Raw genomic sequence first — 23441 nt, 5'->3', positions numbered from 1 at the left:
AAGATTAAGCTACATAGTTTTGTGCATCTTTGGAATGAGTTGAATGATCAGTCTTGTAGAAACCAAAAGGATGCTACTACCAGATGCTCTTTCCATTCTTATACCCTGAAGCACATCCACATTCCAAATTGTAAGCCAGTTTTGAAACTGTCTTACTGTTAATGACTTCCCTCACCATCCCCCCCAAAACACCCTGAGTTTTCATACATATGAAAGAGAATCCAAATGTTTGTCATAAATAAGTATCAGTTAATGGTATTTAGTCAGAATTCATTTAAGCTGTGATGATTTCAGTGGAGTTTAGCAGTAACTAACAGGGCCAGTCCATTCATGAGTCCAATGGGCAGCCCAGTCCTGAGCTGCCCAGCGTGTGGGGCTCCTGTGGCACCAAAATGGCGGCTTCAGCATCCAATGCACCCTGAGCAGCAGCTGCTGCCTCCTTGGGAAAAGGGGACTTTTGCCCCCTTCCCCCAAGTAAAGGAAGTCTCTCCGCAATGGGGCTACTCAACTGCGGCGGCTCTTGAGCCAGCGCAGAACTGAAGAGTTCCATATCGGGCCGCGCAGTCCAAAACAGGGCTCTGGATCCAGTGAATCCCCTCCTGCCACACTCCCTCTTCCCGCTATGCCTCCTCCCCACCTTCTGCCTGCCTCCTCCTGCACTGGAACGCCTCCTCCTTGCCTGCCCCACACCCCCCACTCACCTCTCTGCCGCTGCATGATCCAGGCAACTGCTGGGCAGTGGACTGCCGGCCCAGCACTGGAGCTCAGCTGGCATGAATCCTTGCAAACATGCTTTACTGGACATTTGCAATGGTGAGCCCTGGCGGTAAGCCAGTGTGCCAAGCTCAGGATTTGGCTCTGAAGCAGTTGCCTTCAGTGACAGGTTGGTGTGATATGTGCACTTCTGTCTGCCCACTCACCTCCACTACTCCTCCTCCCACTTCCTGGATTGGAAAAGGAAGAGGAGGATGGAGCAGAAGAGGAAGTGTGAAGGAGAAGGGCTGATGATGATGGGATAGATGCTCTACCCAGCCACTCTCATCTCCTGCACATTTCATATTTTATTCCTCCTCCCTTTCTTTTCCAACCCTGGGAGTAGCATGAATAAATGCTGGCAAATTACATACTAGGCAAGGGGAATAGAATTTGGTGGGCTACTTCAGGCGCCAAGAAGTTTTGGGCTAGGCCTCGCAACTAACTTCTGCTGGAGAAGTGGTTCCCAAACTGTGGACTGTGACTCGCAAAATACCTGCTGTCCTAGACAGTGTATAGGATTGTAACCCTAATGCGGAGTTGCGGCTAGTGGCCCAACCAATCAAGGGAGCTGCCAGTTGAAAAAGTTTGGGAACCCCTGTTCTAGAGTGTCCCTGAAATATTTTTCTTCTTAAAACAGCCCCAAAGCAATCTGGTCAATCACCTTTTCTTTTGGGAAAATCCATTTACTTATCATTTTAATGGCAGTGGAGTGTTACATGTCGGGAGATTGGAAATGTCAGAACCTACTAAGGAGCCTCAATTCCTAATAACGCTTCTCAATAATGAGAGAAAATGTCAGTGCTGTAGCAACTTGGTTCCTTTGGGTAGTCCAGTTCATTATGAAGTGTGAGGAAGACAAAAAAATTTTTTTTTCCAGTGCCTGGGTGATTTTTCTAAGCTCACTGATGCATAAACAAGCTGATTCTTCAGAAGTCTTTTAACCCTGCTACTCTTCCTTGATGTTCAGCTGCATATTAAATGAAGACCCTTTCATTTTGCCAAGGTGAAGCTAAAAGCTGAAGCATCCATTATTTTTGGTCATAATGAAGGATTCTGAGTGAATTGTTAAGTTTTTGGAGATCTTCATGGATTTATTGCCATACCTTTCTTCTTAGACATTCTTCTAGGCCTTTATTCATTTATTCATCTAGGCCTTTATTCATTGTTCATTTAGACAGTCTAGGCCAGGGGTGCCCAAAGTTTTTGGCGGGAGGGCCACATCATCTCTCTGACACTGTGTCGGGGGCCGGGAAAAAAAAGAATTAATTTACATTTAAAATTTGAATAAATTTACATAAGTTTATACATAAATGAATACATTAAAGATGAACTTATATTAATGAATGAATAGCTCAAGGCCTATAAAAGGCCTTGCACAAAGCAAGGCTGGCCTTTCCTTTGCTGCTGCTACTACTGCATCACAGACGTGAAACAAGAAGTAGTGGAAGGAGCCCTCATCCCACAGCTCACGTGAGAGGTCAAACAGTCACACTCATGGTGAGAGCGGTTGTGTCGGGCCAGTGTGGGCTCCAACAAATCTCCGGAGGGCAGAGGCTTATTGGAGACTGTGGGCTCCCTGAGGGCCGCATTGAGAGGGCCGCAAGTGGTCCCAGGGCCAGGGTTTGGGCACCCCTGATCTAGGCCTTCATACGTGGCCTGTTTGTCATCCTCAATAGTTATGGAGACAATCTCAAGAACATGTGGGCATGTGAAATTTTATTTTTTCTTATTCCACACTACACATTTTTCCTCATTTCTCTTGTTTCTTTTCTTTGCTGAACTTCCTGACATCCTCTCCTCAGCTCCTGTCAACTTAGAAACTACAATTTCTGTCACCAGTTGCTCTTACCTTTTAAGAAATAGTGTTCAGTCTCCATCCAAGGGTGGAAAACGTGTTACCCATGAAGCAGAGTTGGTTATGATTGACTTTTGGCATGATTTCCCCATATATTACCAAGTAATATGACATCTACATATAGTAAAATAGCCATTGGTTCAGATGTTGAGAAGCACTCTAAAATCGCTAATCACTGGTCCCCAGCAATTCTGTCTGTCCATCTGTGTGGGAGAGAGAGAGCCCACAATGTAGAAATGGCTTCAAGATACTGGCAAATAGCATGCAAGAAGATCTATGCATTTCTACTTTTTCTGCTCTTCCCTTTCACTTTAATTTGAAATACTGCTGCAGGCAGAAATAATTACTGTTGGATAAAGCAAAGCCGCATAGACAGAACACCATGATAATGAGATACTGCAATTAGTAACAGCTTTGTTTTAGTATTGTTCTAGCAGAATGCTTTGAAATTTCTTTAATCTGGTAGTTGGTGTGGGTAATATTGGGAAGGAAACCATAGTCTTGGGAGCTCTGGACTTTAGGGTGTTGGCTGAAGGAAGTGGTTCTGTGAAGCTGTAAACCTAAATATGCTTGCAGTAAATTGCATCAGACTCAATGGGGCATACTTCTTAGATAAATGGATTAAGATTGGGCTGTAAAAGTGAAAACTATACAAGCCCTAAAAGATAAGGTTTGTCATGTGTTCTGGTTTTCAAAATTGTGTTCCTTATCAAGGTTATAAGGAGGTTCCTCTGATCAATAATGATGGACGAACTTCCCTGAAAGATTGCTAATTCTTCACTATGGATCTTTCCTGAAATGTATAGTTAGGTTTTATCTTACGCAAGGGATAGCTTTGTGAAGTCAGATGTAAAAGGAAAATTGCATAGCTGAAACAATTTTAAATCTGAAAAATAATAATAATAATAAATAATAATACAGGTATTTATATACCGCCTTTCTTGGTCTTTATTCAAGACTTTATTCAAGGCAGTTTACATAGGCAGGCTATTTAAATCCCCGTAGGGATTTTTACAATTGAAAGAAGGTTCTATCTTACAAGAACCACAACATTCAGGTGTTTCTTTCTGATCTGGATTCACTGATCACAAAAGTACTGTAAAGTACTTTGCAACACTACTACTAGCCAGTGCACTGGTGGGGAAAGTGTGAGGGGAGGGCATAGAGGGGAGGAGATGGAGTAGGGAACAGTGAATTGGGCCCAGGAGGGGGGTGGGACTCACAGTGCCAGTGTGTGACGTATCCTAACTCCCTTCCTGGGCCTGATCTGCCCGCATGGATCAACTTGGACTTTCACCAGTGATATTGTTGGCACATGTCCAAATTAACCTGTTGTGGCTGCTGGATTTTACCCTGAGGCAAGGGAACAAATGTCTCCTTGCCCCAAGGAGACCTCCAGCAGTCAGAATTCTCCTGTGGGTATACAGCTTAGCCCATGCTGTTGTTGCTTCATCGCCTCACAAGGAATGTAGTTAAGATTGGGCTGTCATTCTCCCATCTTGCCCTCAGTCCAGGGCATATACTCAGTAAGTGGAATGGCAGGTGGCATTACCTGCACTATTTAAACTATCGTTTCTCTCTCTCTCTCTCTCTGTCTCTCTCTCTCTCTCTGTCTCTTTGTTGCTGAGAGCATATACTTGAACTTGCACAAGTAAAATACGAGTATGGTGCAACCTGATTGTATAGCTCAGTGGTACTCAAACGTTTTCCGACCAGTAGCTCCCTTGACCCCCGTGGCTGTTGTCCATGACTTCCCATCATGTTCCTGAGGGCTGGAAGAGACATCATTAACCAGGAAATGGCCAGAAATATTAACTATATTAAATATAATTTAATATATTTAAATCATATCATATCATTAATTAAATGCAGATCTTAAAAATATATTATTAATACACAGCAATATACATACTTTATAAATGATCAGCTGCTGATCACTGTTGTAGACAGGATGCTGGAGTAGGTAGATTTTGTCTGGTCCAGGAGGACTCATTTTTTTAAACTTTGTAAGCATACCAATAGAATTGTTTTATCAAATGAACTTTGTGAACAACCAGTCTGACCAACATTACACACACACACCCCTGTGGACCCCAATCCAACTAGTCATTTCTCCCATTCTCCTTGGATAGAATTGAACCCTTTATTAATTTAATGAAATTAAATTTTTCCAGCAGCTGGTGGGGAAAACAAAAATAGACCATGAAAATATATCAGAGCCGATAAGGGTTTGGTTAGGAAGTTGATTTGTCTCCTATACTAGGAGATGCACAGCTCAAGCCTACGCATGTCTAGTCAGAAGTAAGTCCTATTAGAGTCAATGGGGCTTACTCCCAGGAAAGTGTGGAGAGGATTGGGCTGGCAATCACTTCATCAATGGCTGATAAGTATTCCCTTCAAATAGCAAGATTCATCACTTTAAGAATACAGCCTTTCCTCTTCAGTCAAACAACAAGATTAATAAATCACTTTAAAAACAGTACCCTTTTTCTGCTCCTGGTCAAGTAAAGTGTGTGCTTGTCTCTCCCCTCCCCCTTTGCCAACTGCATGGAAGCAACTTTAAGAGTCCTGATGACTGGTAAAATAGGAAGCATTTTATTTGGGGAAGGGGAGGAAAGTGGAAAGGTTTGGAGATTGAAAGGGGGGAGTGGAAGAGGGAGGGGGTTGAAAAGAGAGATTTCACTTTGATGAGATGCGATCCCAGGCTGGGAACTAGGAACCAACCAGACAAGGATCAAGGAGGTTTTCTTTCTGACGGTCAGCAAGGACAAGGACTTCAAGCTGACCATGCTTGGTACTTGCCAGATGGGGTTGGAGTCAAAGAGCTTTGGAAACAACATGCAGCGAACACAGAAGGCGGCAGCCTCAGAGTGGAGGGAAAAAGAGGGTAGGGCGGCAGCAGCCACTCTCGCAGCTGAGCAACTCCCGTTTCTTCTGCCTGAAAAAAAAGTGCAGAAGACGGGCTCGTTTTCTGCTCAGGGGTGTGACTGTTTTGCTGCGAGAGGACATCCCATGCCTCCCCTTTCAGTTCCTGGCGCCTCCCTAAAGAGCAGTTTGAATAACACTGGTATAGCTTATTGGGACATTTGTGGGTATATTCTAGGGAGCTCTCTCAGTTCATGCTGTGTGACGGTGATACAAACTAGGAACTTAACCAGGTGTCTTTAAAGATTCTACATCATGACTGTTCCTCTGCTCCCTACTGTGCTTCCTTTTACAAAAATAAATGTATTTGTTATATTTCAAATCTTGGATTTGCTGGTACATCTATCAAAGACTTGCTTGTCTGAGCCTGTCCGGTATTCATTTCACTCAAAGCCAGAATCAACCTATTTTTCTCTCCAGGGTATTATTGTTGTTAGATGGCAATATTTCCTGTGCTTTCTGTGCTCCTTCCAAGTAATACCACAATGGGTAGGTGGTATTTCTTCTGTCAACACCTTCTGTGTTTTTATTAACCTGCTAAATTGATTGTTGTGCTACCATTAGGAACTTGGACTATGGTACAGTTGTTCTTTCAGCGCATTCCAAAAGTCATGGAAGGCTTTACTGTCACTGTGGTTTGCCCTAAATTCTTCTGTGAATAAAATAAAATGTACCAATCCACTGTAGAATCACTCAATTATGACAATGGCCAGATTGCATAGAACAGTGCTTCCCAAACTCCTACAAGGGAGTTGGGAGTACTGTAAGTGTATGCGGGGAAGTGTTGATGGCAGCAATGCAATCCCCATGACAGTGCTACTGCTGAGGAAAGGAGGGTTTTTTATGCACCAGCCTCTAGCACCAGAGTCCTGGGGGTTTGTGGGGGGCGGGGTCCAGGGAGCACTCCACAGGGCTCCTTGCACCTCCAAACTTGTGAAAAATATGGGGGAAATGGGCACTTCCGGTTTAGGGACAAAAACTGGATCTGCCCACTTTTTCTATTTTTAACAAGTTTGGAGGTGTGATGGTTTTGGATTCCTCCTTAAGAGAAAAAGCTATAGCATTTGGGAATTTTTAGCTTGAAAAAAGGCAGTTAAGGGAGGCCATGATTGAGGGTGCCATCCAGACTTGCCCTTGGGCTGGTGCAAGTCCTTTGTGCCAGCCTAGGAGGGTCGCAAACGTGCTGTAAGGCATGTTTGCACCTCCTCAAGAGTTGGCTGGGTCTGTGCACAGAGATGCGCTTGCTTGCAGAGGCTGAATCCAGCCTCCGTGCCAACATAGGGAGTGAGCCTAGCGTCGGCCGAGCTCAGCCAATGTAAGGTTCTGGGGTTCTGGGGAGGGTGGGGAGGAGGTGGGAGGGAGGTGTTCCGGAGTGGGTGGAGGGCAACCTTAGGGGTGGGCAGGCAGACAGGGAGTGGGAGGTGGGGCTGGGATTCGGCTGTTATGCCAGATCCTAGCTCCTATACGTGAGCAGTGTGGAGCGGCTTCATGCTGCTCTTCTCCCCTTTGGACTTGTGCCACCTCAGGAGGTGGCGCAAGTCCGAGGAGACCCATAGGGGCTGCAGTGGCTTACCCGGGGTTAAGGGGAAGAGTTTCCCCTTACTTCCGGCTGAGCCACTTTGGAGCCCTACCTTGCGCTGGACTCAGCGCAAGCCTCCTGGCTTGCCTGTTCCAGCACAAGATAGGATTGCACTGCATGTCATGTAAAACTACGCATAATGTGGAGAGAGGAAAGTTTTTCTCCTTCTCTCACAATACTAGAACCAGAGGTCATCCAATGTAAGTGATTTGCAGAAGATTTAGGATTGAGGTACTTTTTAACGAAGTTAATCTGTGAAATTAATGGCCACTAGATGTTGTGATGGCCACAAGCTTGGATGGCTTTAAAAGGTGATCAGAGAAATTCATAGCAGGTCTGTCTTTCAAAGGCTATGCCTTGGCTATCCATGACTATACCTGTGGCTATCCCTTCAGTTTCTGTGGCAGTATGCCTCTAGTCATAGAGGAGTAATGACAGGAGAGAAGTAAGCCTTGCTCTCTTGCTTGTGGGCTTCACAGGAGCAACTGGTTTAGAGGAGGCAGGAGGTCTGATCTAGAGCAGGGGTGTCCAAAGTTTTTGGAAGGGGGGCCATATCATCTCTCTGACACTGTGTCGGGGCTGGGGGGGGGAAGAATTAATTTACATTTAAAATTTGAATAAATTTACATAAATGAATATATTAAAGATGAACTTGAATGAATGAATGAAGGTCTTGTAATAGCTCAAGACCTATAAAAGGCTTTGCACAAAGCAAGGCTGGCCTTTGCTGCTGCTACTGTATCATAGACGTGAAACAACAAGCAGTGGAGGAAGCCCTCATCCCACAGCTCACATGAGAAGTCAAACAGTCGCCCTCACACTGAGAGCAGTTGCATCGGGCCAGTGTGGGCTCCAACAAATCTCCAGAGGGCCATAGGCTCATTGGAGACTGGGGGCTCCCTGAGGGCCCTATGGAGAGGCCTTGAGGGCCGCAAGCGGCCCCAGGGCCGGGGTTTGGGCACCCCTGATCTAGAGGGTAGAGCCTCCCTTAGCCCAAAGATAACATCTGAAGGTCGCCAGTTCAAGGCCACCGGCAGCTCTGCGAATGGCGAGACCTTGAAGCATCTGACAAACTGAGCGGAGTTATTCCACCTGCTCTTTGGTGTGAGCGAAGGAGTGTCTTGGCTGCCCTTCAAGTGAGAGAGGAAGGAGCTGCTTGTCAACCCAGCGTGGGAAGCAACTGGGGGCTAGAAGTGATACTAGACCATGAAAGATCCATCTGGAATGTTGTGCTGTTCTTGAAAGATAGAACCTTTCTGTTATTGTAAAAATCCCCTCGGGGGTTTAGAGAGAGCCTGCCTATGTGAACCGCCTTTGAATAAAGTCAGAGGAGTAATCCGATGGCCAGAAAGGCGGTATAAATATATACCAGTATTATCATTATTAACTGATGGATCAATGTGGGAAACTAGATGCTGGACTAGACGGACCTCCGGCCTGATCCATCAGAACTTTTTTTATGTACTTAGACTGAAATGGAGGGTACTAAGAATACCTCTGGTATTTATCCTGTCTCATTTGCAGCATTTAACTGTAGTGGATTGGAATGATTTTATCGGAAAAGCTGTTGTCTCAACAGGCAACAGATGGCTCCATATCCAGGCAGGATGCAGCAGAGTTTAGAAACCCATTTGCCACCTGGAATAGCTCAGGTGTACGATTCACTTCAGACACAGTGCTGGCAGACTTAAAAAAAATCCCTCCTTATTGCTATCGTCTCACCAAAATAAGCCTGAATACAATTAGGCTGTGTTGGGACATGTTCAGCTCAAGTTTTACATTGCTTGTTTTCAAGCAATGTCTCCTTTGATTTTTAATGCTTATTGTTTGCTTGTAAATTGGGGTGGGAAGAAGTATGCTAAAGCAGTTTCATTGCAAGGGGAGACAGTGCTTAGGAGGGTGTCCCTTCCAGAATCCCACCAAACTATCTGCAGAGCAGCCATCAATATCCATAGAAGGATCTTCTGCTAGGATTATGGAAAATTCTTGGGTCCATAGGTCTCTAGAGCAGTGGTTCTCAAACTTTTCAGAGGCCCTAGAGGCTGCTGCCTGATTTTATAAATGTCAAGGGGTGTGGCTATAATGGTGATTGGGCAGCAGTGCTCTCCCCCAAGTAGCAGCTTGTTTAACCCTCAATGCACATGGCCTAATCTGCCCTGCCAGTTTCATGAGCCACCAAAAATTGGGTCATGACCCACTGGTGTGTCCTGGACCCACAGTCTGTGAACCACTGCTGTAGAGGCAAAACAAAGGACACAAAGCCAGTGCCTGGTTGGCCATGTCCTATAAGAATTCTGAGCAGCAGGCCCTAACCAGGGAATCATCTGATGGTTTGCCCATTACAAAAGCAGTGACTAGGCATCTCCATGATTAGATTACCTGTGCCCAGAGCATAGCCCCAAACTCAGCTTGTGCTCCACCACATGGTTAGACCTCTAACAGGACAGTCCTATGGTTGTTATAGGAACCTGGAAATGCTGAGCTTTACCAAATTAGATGGACTGGGTATGCATGTTGAAATGCAGCAAGGAAAGGCAGTCTGTGGACTTCACAACCAAGATCTTCATCAGCTCAGCTAGGGAAACTGCTTTACATCACAGTACTTGGTGCACTTGTAGACTGCCTAACTATTCCCAACTCTAGGTGTACCAATTCAACATGTGCAAACCTGGAATGAGAGGTTCTCTATTGACAGTTGCAATTCCTCCTTCTTCTTACAGTGCCCCCAAATACATAAATAAATATTTCTATCTATCTAATTGTACATTTACTCTGCCTTCAGCAAAGCTTCCCAGCCAGGCTGCCTCTGCATGTCTGGCAATGTACTAAGGATGCGTCCAGAACTAGATGGGAACAGAACAGGCGCACTTGTATAATCTCACCAGGTTTCAACACACTTAACTCAAATGATCAGGTGAACAGAGTTGGTTCCATCCTAATGAACAAATGCTCACATGAATTGGACTGTGAAGCAGCTTATGTGTTGCCTCAGAATCAGGTGTCAGGACCATGACATGACAGAGTGAACTGTGCCACTTCAGTTTGCGAGTGAGGGATGTCATTTTTGTATGCTCTACCATGTAAAACACAAGTCAATTCACGGGGGGGAAAAACTAGCTTGTTAAGGACAAAAGTCCTAGCCCCATTCACTCCCTGCTGTTTTACTAGTATTTTTCTACTTGTAGACTTTCTTTAACAGAGGGGAGCATGAAACATTGCAATTTTCCCCCCTGCTGTCTGAAGTGCCACAGCCCATTCTACCACCAAAGGACTCTACCACCTCACTCCAACTTCCTTCTGCTGTATGTGTGGACTGAACTGGCTGACTTTAGAATATAATAAAATTATTCCAAGTTTCAATCTTGGATCTAAAGAGCCTAAAAACCAATGGGAACAGGGTGTGGTTGGGAATGAATTATTTGGCTCTCCTCAACAAAGACTGCAGCATAAATTGATTGTCTTGGCAGTGATGATAAGACTGAAGGCAGCAATAGCTTGGCAGAATTGGGATGTCTTCTGTATGACCTTTACCACGGCATGATACAACTTTATGGATTTTTTTAAATTATTGCTGTAAAAATAGAAACATTGCAAGGAAAAGAAAAAAAAATCTCCTGTCCCAGGATGAGTCAATTTTATCTCTTCCAAGGCAGTGAATGGAATTGTATCTGCTGCTGTATAAAAGAGAGGAAGTCATTGTAAAAACTGTTTATAAAAATAGCCAAACTATTCCAAATAAGAAAAAGGGAGGAACACTTGTCACCAGGTCTGTTTAGCAAGCAGGCATTGCACTGCTGTAGAAGTCACGCCTCTCTTTCATTTCAACTGATTTGAGTGGGAGAGCTTGTTAGATCAGAATGTCAGATTAGGGCTTTTCTCTGGACAGGAAAGGACAGTTTTCCTGATGGCTTTGGCACTGGTCCCCATTCTACTGCTTGGAGGGTGGATATTGACTTGATAAAGGAAATGGCTTGTGGAAAATAGGCAGGGTCTTCATTTTAAACTATACTTATGAAAATGGCTTATGTTTCACGCCAGGTTCCTTTGTTCCCAGAGAGCCAAGCCATTGTGACTTTTTCTTGACAGCGGTATGGTGACAGATATGGAGAGTTTGCTTCCCAGCTGGTAGATTTGCTACCCACCTTGACTTCAGTTGAGTCCTGACTTGTCCACCACTGAAAATAAATTTCCAACTTTCCTTATATAAAGACCTTATACACTTCTGCAAGAGACTGAAGTGGGGGGTATTCTTTGAATCTGTCTTCAGCTCAGTGCAGAAGTACTTGCTTATATATTTTCAGAGTGAGAACAGCCATTGTTCTTTTCTCCCACTAGCTTTTCATTCAATCTGAGATTTTTTTCCCCCCACCTGGCAGGGTCTTACATAATCAAGACTGCATAATGACTTCATCAATCCATTTTACAAGCTGCAGGCTACATCAGTTGCTCTCCCATTCCCCGCTGTTTTGGTTTGTTTGTTTGTTTAACATCCAACCTGAGCAAGAGTGTTGGGGAATTAAGCAGCTTTTTCACTACTTGATGATATTTTAGTTGGTCTTTGGAGTTCCTCAAATACGACCCTAAAACTTGGAGCACCAGCAAATGAGGGAATATAAGGAGCTTCCTCAAACTGCTGATCAGTCTAGCCCTGTTCTGTCCATCATTACTGGTGCTGATGGCCCTCCTGATTGTTAAGCCAAAGTGCTTTCTGTGCACTGTGAATTGAGATAATTTGCTTGGAGATCCCAGGAGTGGAACCTGAGGCTTCACTTATGCAAAGAGTATGTTCTTGATTAGAATGAAACTTATCCATATCATCTGTTGGGCCATCGACATGTTACAAATCGTGATGTTATATCTATATGCTGGCATATCAGGATGAGGGGGGAGAGGAGGGTGGATTGGAGCCTGGGGGTGGGTTTGGCCACAGCGGCACCCCCTGAATCTTAACCCACTTTCTGCACCTGATCCACCTGCACAGATCAATTCAGATTTGCGACAGCTATAGAGCTGATGCTGGTCCGAGTAGATCCACTGGGGTGCCAGGGGCTTATCCTGGGGAAAGGGAACAAATGTTCTCTTACCCTGAGGAGTCATCCAGAGGCTGAAGCTCCCCTGTGGGTTATAGCGGCAGCCACTTTGGCACCTCTGCAGTGCTGCGTGGGGGACTTATGTAGAATTGGGCTACCTGTGTGCCCATCTGTTTCTGTGTATGGACTGAGTCCCACTGTCACATAATTATACATATAACTGTGTACTAGTGTAGATAGACAGTTGGCGCCAGTGAAGATGGTGTGTAATTTCGTTTAGACTTGGTTTCATTCTAGAAGCATTCCAGAAGGATGCTGCTATCCGCTAGCCCAGACGTTTTCAGTGCTGCCTATCTTGTCAGTGAATATTTAATAACGTTGTTTGATAGCTCAGCCCACGTAATTTCTATTTTGCAGATGAGGACTCTTTTCCTCAGAGTTGAGAGTGTGTGGGAAGCAAAAAGATGCTTTGGAGATTGGAGAGCTAGTTCTAAATACTCTGCTCTCTGCTTTAGCTGTTGGTGCAGGCTTTCCACACTTCCACAAAATCCTAACCCATTCCCTTTGTCCTTTCTGAGAAGCTAGTATGTGAATTCTGAGTAGCCAAAACTAATTCATCCCTGCACTGGGTGTCTGTCAAGCTCTGTTTCTGTCCAGCAGCTGTGTATAAGCAGTGATGAGCTTTTCAGGATTAAAACTCAGCAGAGCCAGAGAGTCTGGTTTTTTGTGTGGATGTAGTGGCTTTCACCAAATCAAGAAATGAACATTGGAGAAGGGGATGCATTCTGTTAGACCAGTGTCAGATGGCAAGAATTTGCAACCTCTCGAGCTCCAAGGATTTCTTCATTCGGAATATTGAGGTTGCCCATCTGAAAGCTGCTGCCATCACTGAGAGTTGTGTAGTGACAAATGCAGGATGCCAGGATGTGAGGGAATTTCAGGAGAGGAATTGTTGTGAGGAGACATCAGCAAAGAGACATTCTGTGGGATGGGTACTAGAGGAATCATGGTCCTCTATTGGTTCCTTGTCATTAGTGGAGGTCTCTGCAGTTGGGTTTTTCTTACTGGCTGCTTTCCAAGATAGTCCAGAGAGTCTCCACTTGTCCCCTCCTCTTTCATGCCCCAGGGTGATTCCACCTCCATTGCAGAAGCTCCCAAATCCAAGTCCTAGCCCTAGGTCATGACGTTTGGGAGCTGTAGTGCTCAAGTGCACATGTGGGAAATTCCCAGGGAAAATAATACTGCTGTTCCACCCCTTCCAACCTCTGCTTAAAACACCCCACTTCTCATTGCACACTCTTGAGGAGTCAGTTAAGCAGACCTAAGATTATGGCTATTTGGCCATACTTTCTATGGCTGGCAACAATGAATGACTTGTTCAATAGCGGTCAAACTGGCAAGTAGAAGATGCTTGTGTCCGCCCAACTTACTTTTAATATAAACAGAGGCTTAGAACATTTCCCAGGAGGTACATGATACAGGAGCTCAGTAAGTGTCGCTGCATCTCAAAAAGGAGGAGGTACATGATACAGGAGCTCAGTAAGAGTCTCCGCATCTCAAAAAAGACTTGGTGGAAATGGAAAAGGTGCAAAAGAGAGCGACTAAGATGATTACAGGGCTGGGGCACCTTCCTTATGAGGAAAGGCTACTGCGTTTGGGCCTCTTCAGCCTAGAAAAGAGATGCCTGAGGGGGGACATGATGGAGACATACAAAATTATGCAGGGGATGGACAGAGTGGATAGGGAGATGCTCTTTACACTCTCACATAATACCAGAACCAGGGGACATCCACTAAAATTGAGTGTTGGGCGGGTTAGGACAGACAAAAGAAAATATTTCTTTACTCAGCGTGTGGTCGGTCTGTGGAACTCCTTGCCACAGGATGTGGTGATGACGTCTAGCCTAGACGCCTTTAAAAGGGGATTGGACAAGTTTCTGGAGGAAAAATCCATTATGGGTTACAAGCCATGATGTGTATGCGCAACCTCCTGATTTTAGAAATGGGTTATGTCAGAATGCCAGATGCAAGGGAGGGCACCAGGATGAGGTCTCTTGTTATCTGGTGTGCTCCCTGGGGCATTTGGTGGGCCACTGTGAGATACAGGAAGCTGATGGGCCTATGGCCTGATCCAGTGGGGCTGTTCTTATGTTCTTATGTTAAGTGGTTAAAGTAAACTTTGTCCCCTCTCTGCAGCGCTGGAGTCTGTTTCTTGGAAATGAAGGGAGATGATTGAAATCAATGAAGTCATAATTTGCTGTTGCTGCACCTGGTTCTGTACAAGTGGGAGAGACTGTAACTGCTTGGCTGAGGGGTTATTATAACCTTGCTTGTTGTGTTTGATCAGCTGGCAGACAGTTGATGGAATGCTTGGCATGAGGGCACTAGCTTTTTTTTGTCCTTGTTCTGTACAGATGCATTTCTGAGCCAGTATTGGTATTTTGTGTATAACTTTCTGTTGTGCTTTTCTTGTCTGTTTCATCCACGCGTACTTCTTGAGGGCATTTGCAACACAAGAGAATTTGTACTACGTGTTATAAAATTTTTTTTTGGGGGGGGGGAGTGGTGGAAGAAGCCACTCTGTTTGCTCTTTGCAAAGTGTATTTTCTAAACAAAGAGGTCCTTTTGACTGTCTTGTCTTTTTTGGGCGTGTGTGATGTATTAACTGTGGAGGATCTCTGGCTTTAATGCACATTTGTGGAGAGTTGGAGGAAGAGTGAGCTTTTGGCAAGTTCCTATAAATTGATAGATAGCTTGAGATTTTGAGCATCTGTTGTGGTCCTTGTGAAATCAGTGAGAGCTGGAGCAACTTTGTAAGATAAAACCACAATCTTACAAAACCAAATATTGGATTGATAGAAATTTTAGTCTTGGTTCCAAGTCATTTAAATAATAAAAAAAAGATGGAGGGATGCTTGAGATATGACTGCATGGATGCTGCTGAATGTTGACAGTCTCCTTAATGCAGTGGCTTGCCAAGTGAATCTGGAGGCTTTCAAACGCCCCAAACTACAAAAACAAAGGGGGGGGGGAGAGAAGAGTGTTTGCTGCTATGTGCAATCAGTGGATCCACTTCAAAACAATTTTGTATTCTACCTCTCTTGCAGCTGTGGTGGATTACAAGGTATTTCAAATCTAAACAATAAAACCACTAAACGGCAAATGAAATTTCCTCATTCAAACAACAATTGTAACATCATTTTATATGGCATCACATCACAAAAACAATAATCAAATGTCAGGAGAAAGAGCCAGATCTCAGCCAGAGAGTTGAAAGAGTCAGAATCATTAAAATTTGGCCATAAATGGGTGGGCCTTACAGACCCTCCTGCTTTTCTTTAGCAAGAAGGTACAGTGGCATAATACTTTTGGAAGCTTGTTCCAGACGCTTGGGGGCTATTGTGAAAAAAACGCTGGCTCTCTTGCTGGCCTCTATTTCTTTTTAGCAAAGCAAGCCGTCTGGTTCCCTGAGGAGTTTGTTTTGATTTGCAGATCTCCATCTGGAACCAGAAATTTTTAACATTGCTGTAATCTTTTATTGGGCCACCTACCCTTCTGCCTTCAGTTAGAAAGAAAGTATTGATGTCATTTCCTTTTCATCAGGAAACTGGAGCTGCCAGCTCTCTGTCTTGGTCTCCTTTTAAACTTTCTGTCCTTTTTTGACATGCAGTACAGTGGGGCTGGAAGGATAGGATTGGACTCTGAAGTAGCTTACTTTGGGGGTTCCATGGAACTTGGTTAGGGGCTTCCCAGGATGTGTGTTTGCATACACATATGTGGTGTAGGACATCTGCAAGAGGGATCTGAAGGACTTAGGAGTGGACCTCAACAAGTGGGAAACCCTGGCCTCTGAGCGGCCTGCTTGGAGGCAGGCTGTGCAGCATGGCCTTTCCCAGTTTGAAGAGACACTTTGCCAACAGTCTGAGGCAAAGAGGCAAAGAAGGAAGGCCCATAGCCAGGGAGACAGACCAGGGACAGACTGTACTTGCTCCCGGTGCGGAAGGGATTGTCACTCCCGGATTGGCCTTTTCAGCCACACTAGACGCTGTGCCAGAACCACCTTTCAGAGCGCGATACCATAGTCTTCAGAGCGCGATACCATAGAGACCGAAGGTTGCCAACAACAGTGTGGTGTAGGAAAACACTTCTGTATGGGGTCCTGTCTTGGCCGTAAAACAGTTAGCTAGGTGAGAGGCTAGCTAGGATTCCCGGAAATGCTAAGAGTAGTTTTATTGTGCGAAGACAGAAACTATAGCTAATACATAAACAATGTTAGTTTAGATTCTGGTGGCTACTGGAGTCACGAGGAGTGGGAAGTGTAGTTTTGTGTTTCTTACAGATCAATCCTATGCATGTCTACTCAGAAGTAAGTCCCTTTATAGTTAATGAGGCTTACTCCCAAGTAAGTGTGCATAGGATTGCAGCCTTAGCTACTTTGTTTAAGGTGGCTGCTACATTCTGCCACTGTCTGCTATTCACCAAGTTCACTAAAGTCTTGTTGGCTTTGTACGGAGAGCAGATTCTTTTTATCAACGAAGCCCATTAAAGTAAAAATGGTTTTGTAGAGAACTCTTTCTGCTTTTCATTAGATAAGCAGGCAAAACAGGAGGTGTGTAGAGTCTGTTCTCAGGTTAATTAAATCAACTACTGGTTCCCTCCAGTGACTTCACATCAAGGCCAAGATCAAATACTGAAAGCCCTTTCAGTTAGTCTGACTGAAATCAGTGGGGAGTTGGGGGGGGGGGGCTGAGGAACTTTGTACCTTGCAGCATTAGTCCCCCCTTTGACTAGCTTGGTGTTTTAACTAGCTTGGCATTTAACGTGGCTACTAAGATAAAATGCTGACATTTATGAATAAATAGGTGAAAAGAGCCTGAGATAATTCAGCTTTCTCTGTGGCATGTGGCCTGTTTTATTATATTTCTTGACATGACATTCATAAGATTGTTTTAATTAGATGATGTACTCTCTGGAACATATCCAGATCCACTGTGTTTTCTTTTGCTGTTAAATTTTAATCCTGACTCATGTGGGGTTTCGCTCTGTTGTCACAGAGAACTTTTCTTCTCAATTTAAGGGTTATTAAGGTTGCTTGCTGTCTGCTGTAAAAATAGAGATTTTTGAAAGTGACTTTCGGCATTTTCTTTGAAAATGGAAAATACTGTAACCGCTTTTTGTTGAGACTTTTAAGCCTACACCTGCCTCTCATGATCTGGCCACTTGGATGGGCATCATCACTTTGCTCTTTTTTTGTCTCAGAAAGTGAATCATAGCCCACGGGTAGCCCAATCCTGTGCTTCCCAGCATTCAGGGCTGCAGCAGTGCCAAAATGGCGGCTGCTGCATCCCATGGCGGTGGGAAGCAGCATCAGGTCTACTTGGGGTAAGCTTATGCTCCCTTACCCTGTCTAATACCCAGATGGCCCCGATGGGTCTCCTCACGTCTGTGCCCACTGTTGAATGGCACAGATCAGCAACTGGCCTCAATCAACCGTGGGCCTAGAGCTGGATAAATGCCCTGGATAAATAGCACGGGGGGCAGCATAGTGCGAGGGGATGGTATCGCGGCCTTTTGCCCCGGGCGCAGAGCAGGGTAAGTCCGCCACTGGTCACAATTGCTTCCTAGTCCCCCATTAGTGGGTATGCGTAGAGCAGCCATTTTCAACCACTGTGCCGTGGCACACTGGTGTGCCGCGAATGGTCCCCAGGTGTGCCGTGGGAATTTGGAAGAGGGTCATTTATCAATAGGACCATTAGGGAATGTGAGCCCCCATTGACAGCACAGTGTGCCTTGTCAATTGTCAAAAAACAGATGGTGTGCCTGGACCATTTTAATGCCTTGCCAGTGTGCTGAGAGAGGAAAAAGGTTGAAAATCACTGGTGTAGAAAGCAAGAGAGTAAGAAGAAGTAGCAGCTGTAGTTCTTTGAGCGGTCATCTGTGCATTCATATGACTTGCTGCCCATTCGCTCTGCTGATATGCTGTGAAATACTTAGTGGTTAGAAGACACTGAGCTGAATGGTGACAGCAATGCCCCAGATGTGTGCTGGCATACCCCAACCTCATAGAAATCTTGGTCAGAGATCTATAATTTTTTGAATGCAGCCACTTACTGTGACTTCTTATACTTGTTTTGACCATCAAAGATGATTTGCAGTAACGGCTTGTCTATCATGTTCACTGATTGAAATAGTGTGTCCAACCTTCCCCCCCAGTAACAAAAGATTAGTATCTTCTGACAGCTACTTTTATAAAATGTCTCTTTTTTCATTTCAGTTACCTGACCACAAGTAACAAACAGAAGTTCTTGTACACCACGAGACCTTTTTTAAAGAGGGCTGCCTTGGTACTTACCTATGTAAGTATTAATATAACACACAAAAAAAATAGAATTCCTTTTGAAGTTTTCAGCTGCATTATATTTGATTGGCAGCCTAGAAACAGGCTGAGGAGTAAACTAATTTTGTAGTGCCTTTTTTAATGAATGCATAGAGATTTCCATGCTGGATCAGAACAAGGCTGCCCCCAGAAGCTTCACAAACAATGCATGATGGTGAAATGAAATCCCCTATTGTTAATTGTCAGTTTCAGGAAGTCTGGAAGTCAGTTTCAGGAAGTCAGAAACATACTGAAAGATGTTCAGTAGACGTTTCCAGCTCTGTGAACTCTCATTTTAATGTACATGTACATTTTGCATTTACATTTTTACAATGTACATTTTAATGTACATGTGACTGTAGCAAAGCAGCAAATGTTCGACCGATTATGCTACAGCCACATATCCCTGTTATTGGCCATTCCATTGGTCTTCCTCCTGTTAGTGAACACTTGGTGGCCAGTAGGCAGACGGCAGGATTTTGCAACAGTGGGGTGCTTTCCTTGCAGAAGGAGAAGGCAGCAGTTGTAAGGAGCCAGACAAGCAAACTGCCTCCTTACATGTTTTCCTCATGTGCAGAAAATGTGCTTGCCCAGTCCTGTGTTACCAGTGCTTTTTTGACTTTTTTTGAAACAGGACACTGGCATGTTAACTAGGTATATCTTTCTAAGGCGAGTGAGTGAGTGAGCTCTGTCATATCTGCAGCATTGCTCATGAATCTAAACATACTGAAGGTGAAAAATTCTGCAGGTAGAACTATGTAGTCATTACCACACAACACACAAATGACTGCAAAGCATGTTTAAATGCATCAAGTATTACAGTATCCTTTGGACTGCTGGCCGTAAGGCAGTGTATGCCTCTCTATCATGATAACCCCAGTGTCTGCTTTTCTCACCTGTAGGTAATTCTACTTTTGTATTTTCGTCTCTGGATAATGGGAGGTTCCATGCCAGCGTTTTCAGAACAGGACAATCCAGCTTCATTCTCGCCATATCTTCTTACAAGGTATTGTACCTGATACAGTTTGAATTTACACATTGCATAGAACTGTGAGCTGATGCTACCCTTGCCTTCAACTTGAATTATACGGTCCAATCCTATCCTTTCCCTTGCCGTAGTATGCAACCACCTCAAAACAGGCTGCACTGCATGCTGTGGTGGGGTGTTTGGGAGGCTTGGGAGAAAGAAGTAAAGTATTTTCCCTTACCCCTCTGTAAGCCCCTTGATCATCAGTCAGTCTTTGAACATCAGCTCTTGAACTTGCACCAACTCTATAGCTAGTACAGTCCCAGGAGACAAAGGTGGTGTGTTGGGATGCTCTGGAGGGGATAGCATCTGGCCTCAGCATCTGTCCCTCCCCCAATCCACCCAGTTTGCCCAACCCCTATCCCATTCTGCCCACCCCACCAACTTACCGACATCAGTGAGACTTCTCACTGCTGCCATGTGCAGTGTGCTCCTGAACATCTGTGGAAGCGGTTTGGAAGCGTGCAGCTACAGTGTTTCTGGAACAGTATTTGAAGATTAGGATTAGGCTGACAGTCTCTTTTTCTTAAAGATTATACAACACCCATGTAATTAGGCTGCCCCAATCCAGGAATTAAGTCTATTTTGTGTTAAAGAGCATGACTAGAAATTGGTGAGTAATGCCACTACAGAGTGACTCTAAACTCTTTTAAATACTTGAACTTGGCTCCTGGGAGGACTTCTGAAGCTTTAGATGTTTTTACTTTTGAACTACTTCCTGTACATAGCATCTTTAGGTGTAGGAAGTAGATAAAAATTAAAACAATCTAAAGCTTCAGAACTGCTCCCAGGAGCCAAGCACAAGCATCCCACCTCTAAGCCTTGGATAAATGCAACTGCTGATCTATCCTGAAACCTTTATGGCACTTCCACAAAATAGACATAATACAAACTACGGAGAGGGTTTGTGTTCTTATGGAGCCCTAATTTAAATTAGGCTATTATTTTTAAAGACTGGAGAAGTCAGCTTGAGCCAGGGAACATTGCAAATGATCACCACATTTTCAATTTGCTTTCCATGATGGGTTTTCAAGGAGTGTCCTCCTTCCTGAATGTTATTCATGCCAATTCACTGAACATAATGAACCTCCCTTGTATTTGGGAACACTGCATTGCCATATGAGCATTTAACACTTCCCAGCTTTGGCCTGGGAATCCTAATGCCTAGAAACGAATTTTTATCCCTAAGATTGTGTCAAAAATGTGGGAGGAGAACCATGGAGAGTAGAAGCCACTGGAAGAGAGACAGAGCTTTCTGGAAGACAAACAGCTCTTTGTATCTATGCAAAAAATTAAAGTCTCTGGAAAAGGAAAAAGAAAATGTTCTCAGTGGACATGTTAAAAGGGTGGAGTGGAAAAGAACAGCATGGGGTAGGTTTTGTAGCCCATTAACTTTTCCTTTTAAAAGACTATGTGTGCTTCCCCCAATAATCAACAGGATTTTAACTCTTCCTAATGCTGGAAGAATATTATTAATGCCCTTCATTAGGGGTAACAGTTTTTCATTTCGGTATTTACTGCTGAAGCTATTTTAGCTGCAGGCTCTTTCCTTTTTTTTTTTGCAAGGCTCTAAATCAAATGCGCCTGACAAGGCACTTCATAATAATGCTGTAAAACATATGTGGCTGCAATTATAACCAGGTGCTGTTATTTATGGGCTCTGTATCTCTGCTGTATTGGTTTGTTTACTCAGAGGCACTCCTATCACAAGAGTCCATCCATGCGGCAAAATCTCCCAGCTCTACCTTGCTTGGCCTACTTTGTCTTTTTGTCAGTTGAATAATTTTTAAAAAGATCTCCACAACAGCTTCTTCCTCATTGGCCTGTCACTGGTGGGTATTCAGCGGACAAGTTGGGCTGAGTGTGGGACAGAGTGAAGGTGGTCTGTTATAGAAGTGGTGGCAGCGGAATCCTCTTCTCACTCAGATCAGTGAGCTGGCCAGTTCTGGATGTTTCTATCTGTCTAAATGGAGGAGATACAATGTTGGCAGAAAGGTACTCCTCCTTTGCAGCCATCATCACCCCAGAGGAAGCTCTAAGATGAGCTCTGACTTGTCTGCAGCCATATTTGGTTCACATCCTCTTCCACTTGTGTTCTGTCTGTTGTCCCAACCCCATACCCCAAGCTCCTGTGGTATACTAAGAAGCTAAATATGCTCCGTTCATTGGGAGAGAGTGTTCAGAGAGGTGTGTGCCTGGGTAATTTTTGAGTTCTGTAGCATGACTTCAGTAGGAGCACTGATCATACCAATAGGAAACTGGCTGGGACTGTTAGGAATTCTTTAGGATCCATTAGGCACTGGGGTTGGACCGTTTTAAGTGACCCATCACTGTTGCAGAGAGTCAGTGCTATTGAGAACAGTCTAATTGTTTACTTGTTACTGGTTGTTACTGTGTGTGCCTAATTTTCACTGCTATGCAGTGGGGTAGCCAAATTCCAAAACAGAATCCTCAGCATTCTGTCCAGGCTATAAAAGGGTAACTCTGCTTGAAAGCTTCGTTCTACTGAAGTTTTAATCTAGGACTGGCAGCATAAGTGCCTTGGCACCAGGTTTAAAAATAGACAATTTCTTCACATAGAGTGTAAATAAGTCTGCCTTTAACAGAAAGTCTATCCAATAAAATAAGCCCTAAATTATCTTTGACTGCCTGAGTTATTTGCACTTTTAGCTTAAGTTGTACAGATATTTATTGGAAGAAATGCAGCAAATACTCAAAATTATTAACTCATTGCCCAATCCCAACTAAATTCCCGTGTGGTGATGCAGCAGTGCCAGTGCGGGCTTTTCTGTGTCCTGTGGGGGAATTTCAGCTGCTGGAAGTCTCCTCAGGAAAAAGGGATCCCAGGATAAACCCCAGCGGCTGCAATGGGTCAATTCGGACCTGAGCCAGCAATATTGCTGACTCAAGACTGAGTTGATCTGTGTAGTTGTATCAGGCTTGGGAAGGGATAGGATATGGCACGCTGGCGCTGAGCCTGATCCGGCCTGATCCATCCATCCCCCCTGTCTCATCACCATCCTCTCCCCACCCCATTCCTCCCATCCCCCACTCTTGCATCAGGCTTACTTAGTCCTATGGGCATCCTTCTCTCTGCTAGCATGCTCAGGAAGGCTTTGGTCTTCCTGCCAGTGCAGCAGCTAGAAGCACAGTCGCAAAGAAGTTTATGGTGCTTTTGCAATGTTCCGCACCAGGGGTGTCCAAAGTTTTTGGCAGGAGGGCCACATCATCTCTCTGACACTGTGTCGGGGGCCGGAAGAATTAATTTACATTTAAAATTTGAATAAATTTACATAAGTTTACATAAATGATATATTAAAGATGAACTTATATGAATGAATGAAGGTCTTGCAATAGCTCAAGGCCTATAAAAGGCCTTGCACAAAGCAAGGTTGGCCTTTCCTTTTCTGCCGCTACTGCATCACAGATGTGAAACAACAAGCAGTGGAGGGAGCCCTCATCCCACAGCTCACATGATAGGTCAAACAGTTACCTTCATGCTGACAGCAGTTGCGTTGGGCCAGTGTGGGCTCCAACAAATCTCCAGAGGGTCAGAGGCTCATTGGAGACTGGGGGCTCCCTGGGGGCTGCATTGAGAGACTTCCAGGGCCTCAAGTGGCCCCAGGGCCGGGGTTTGGGCACCCCTGGTCCACACTGATGGAATGCATGTTCCTCAGGCACTCTGCCTCAACAGGATTGGGTCATCAAATGGTTAAAAAATGCTCTCAGAGCTGTGAGCTATAGATTTAAAAACAAGCAAAGATTCAAAAGCAAGCATGGGCGCAGTTGCTTGCTGAATTCCTTTTCATGCAAGCTTATGTGATAAAATAGGTCTTCTCAAGTCAAAATTACTCGAAAAACAACTCTGGACGAGTTGCAACAGCTGCCTTTATG

At 44.5% G+C, this 23441-nt stretch overlaps 1 protein-coding gene across 4 annotated transcripts in view; it reads left to right on the top strand.

Annotated features, from left to right (window-relative positions):
- The window catches only part of TMTC1 (transmembrane O-mannosyltransferase targeting cadherins 1), a 165384-nt gene that overhangs the window by 31648 nt on the left and 110295 nt on the right, over nt 1-23441 (top strand). For all 4 annotated transcript variants that reach the window (XM_066633815.1, XM_066633814.1, XM_066633816.1 and 1 more), the window contains 2 exons: nt 18419-18500; nt 19423-19526. In XM_066633815.1, the coding sequence (XP_066489912.1) occupies nt 18419-18500; nt 19423-19526 (186 nt within the window). The remainder of the gene's footprint in view (nt 1-18418; nt 18501-19422; nt 19527-23441) is intronic.

This window comes from Tiliqua scincoides, chromosome 7, assembly GCF_035046505.1.
Source record: "Tiliqua scincoides isolate rTilSci1 chromosome 7, rTilSci1.hap2, whole genome shotgun sequence".
Taxonomy (NCBI): domain Eukaryota; kingdom Metazoa; phylum Chordata; class Lepidosauria; order Squamata; family Scincidae; genus Tiliqua; species Tiliqua scincoides.
The sequence above is the reverse complement of the archived record's forward strand: the minus strand, read 5'-3'. Positions and strand labels throughout refer to the sequence as shown.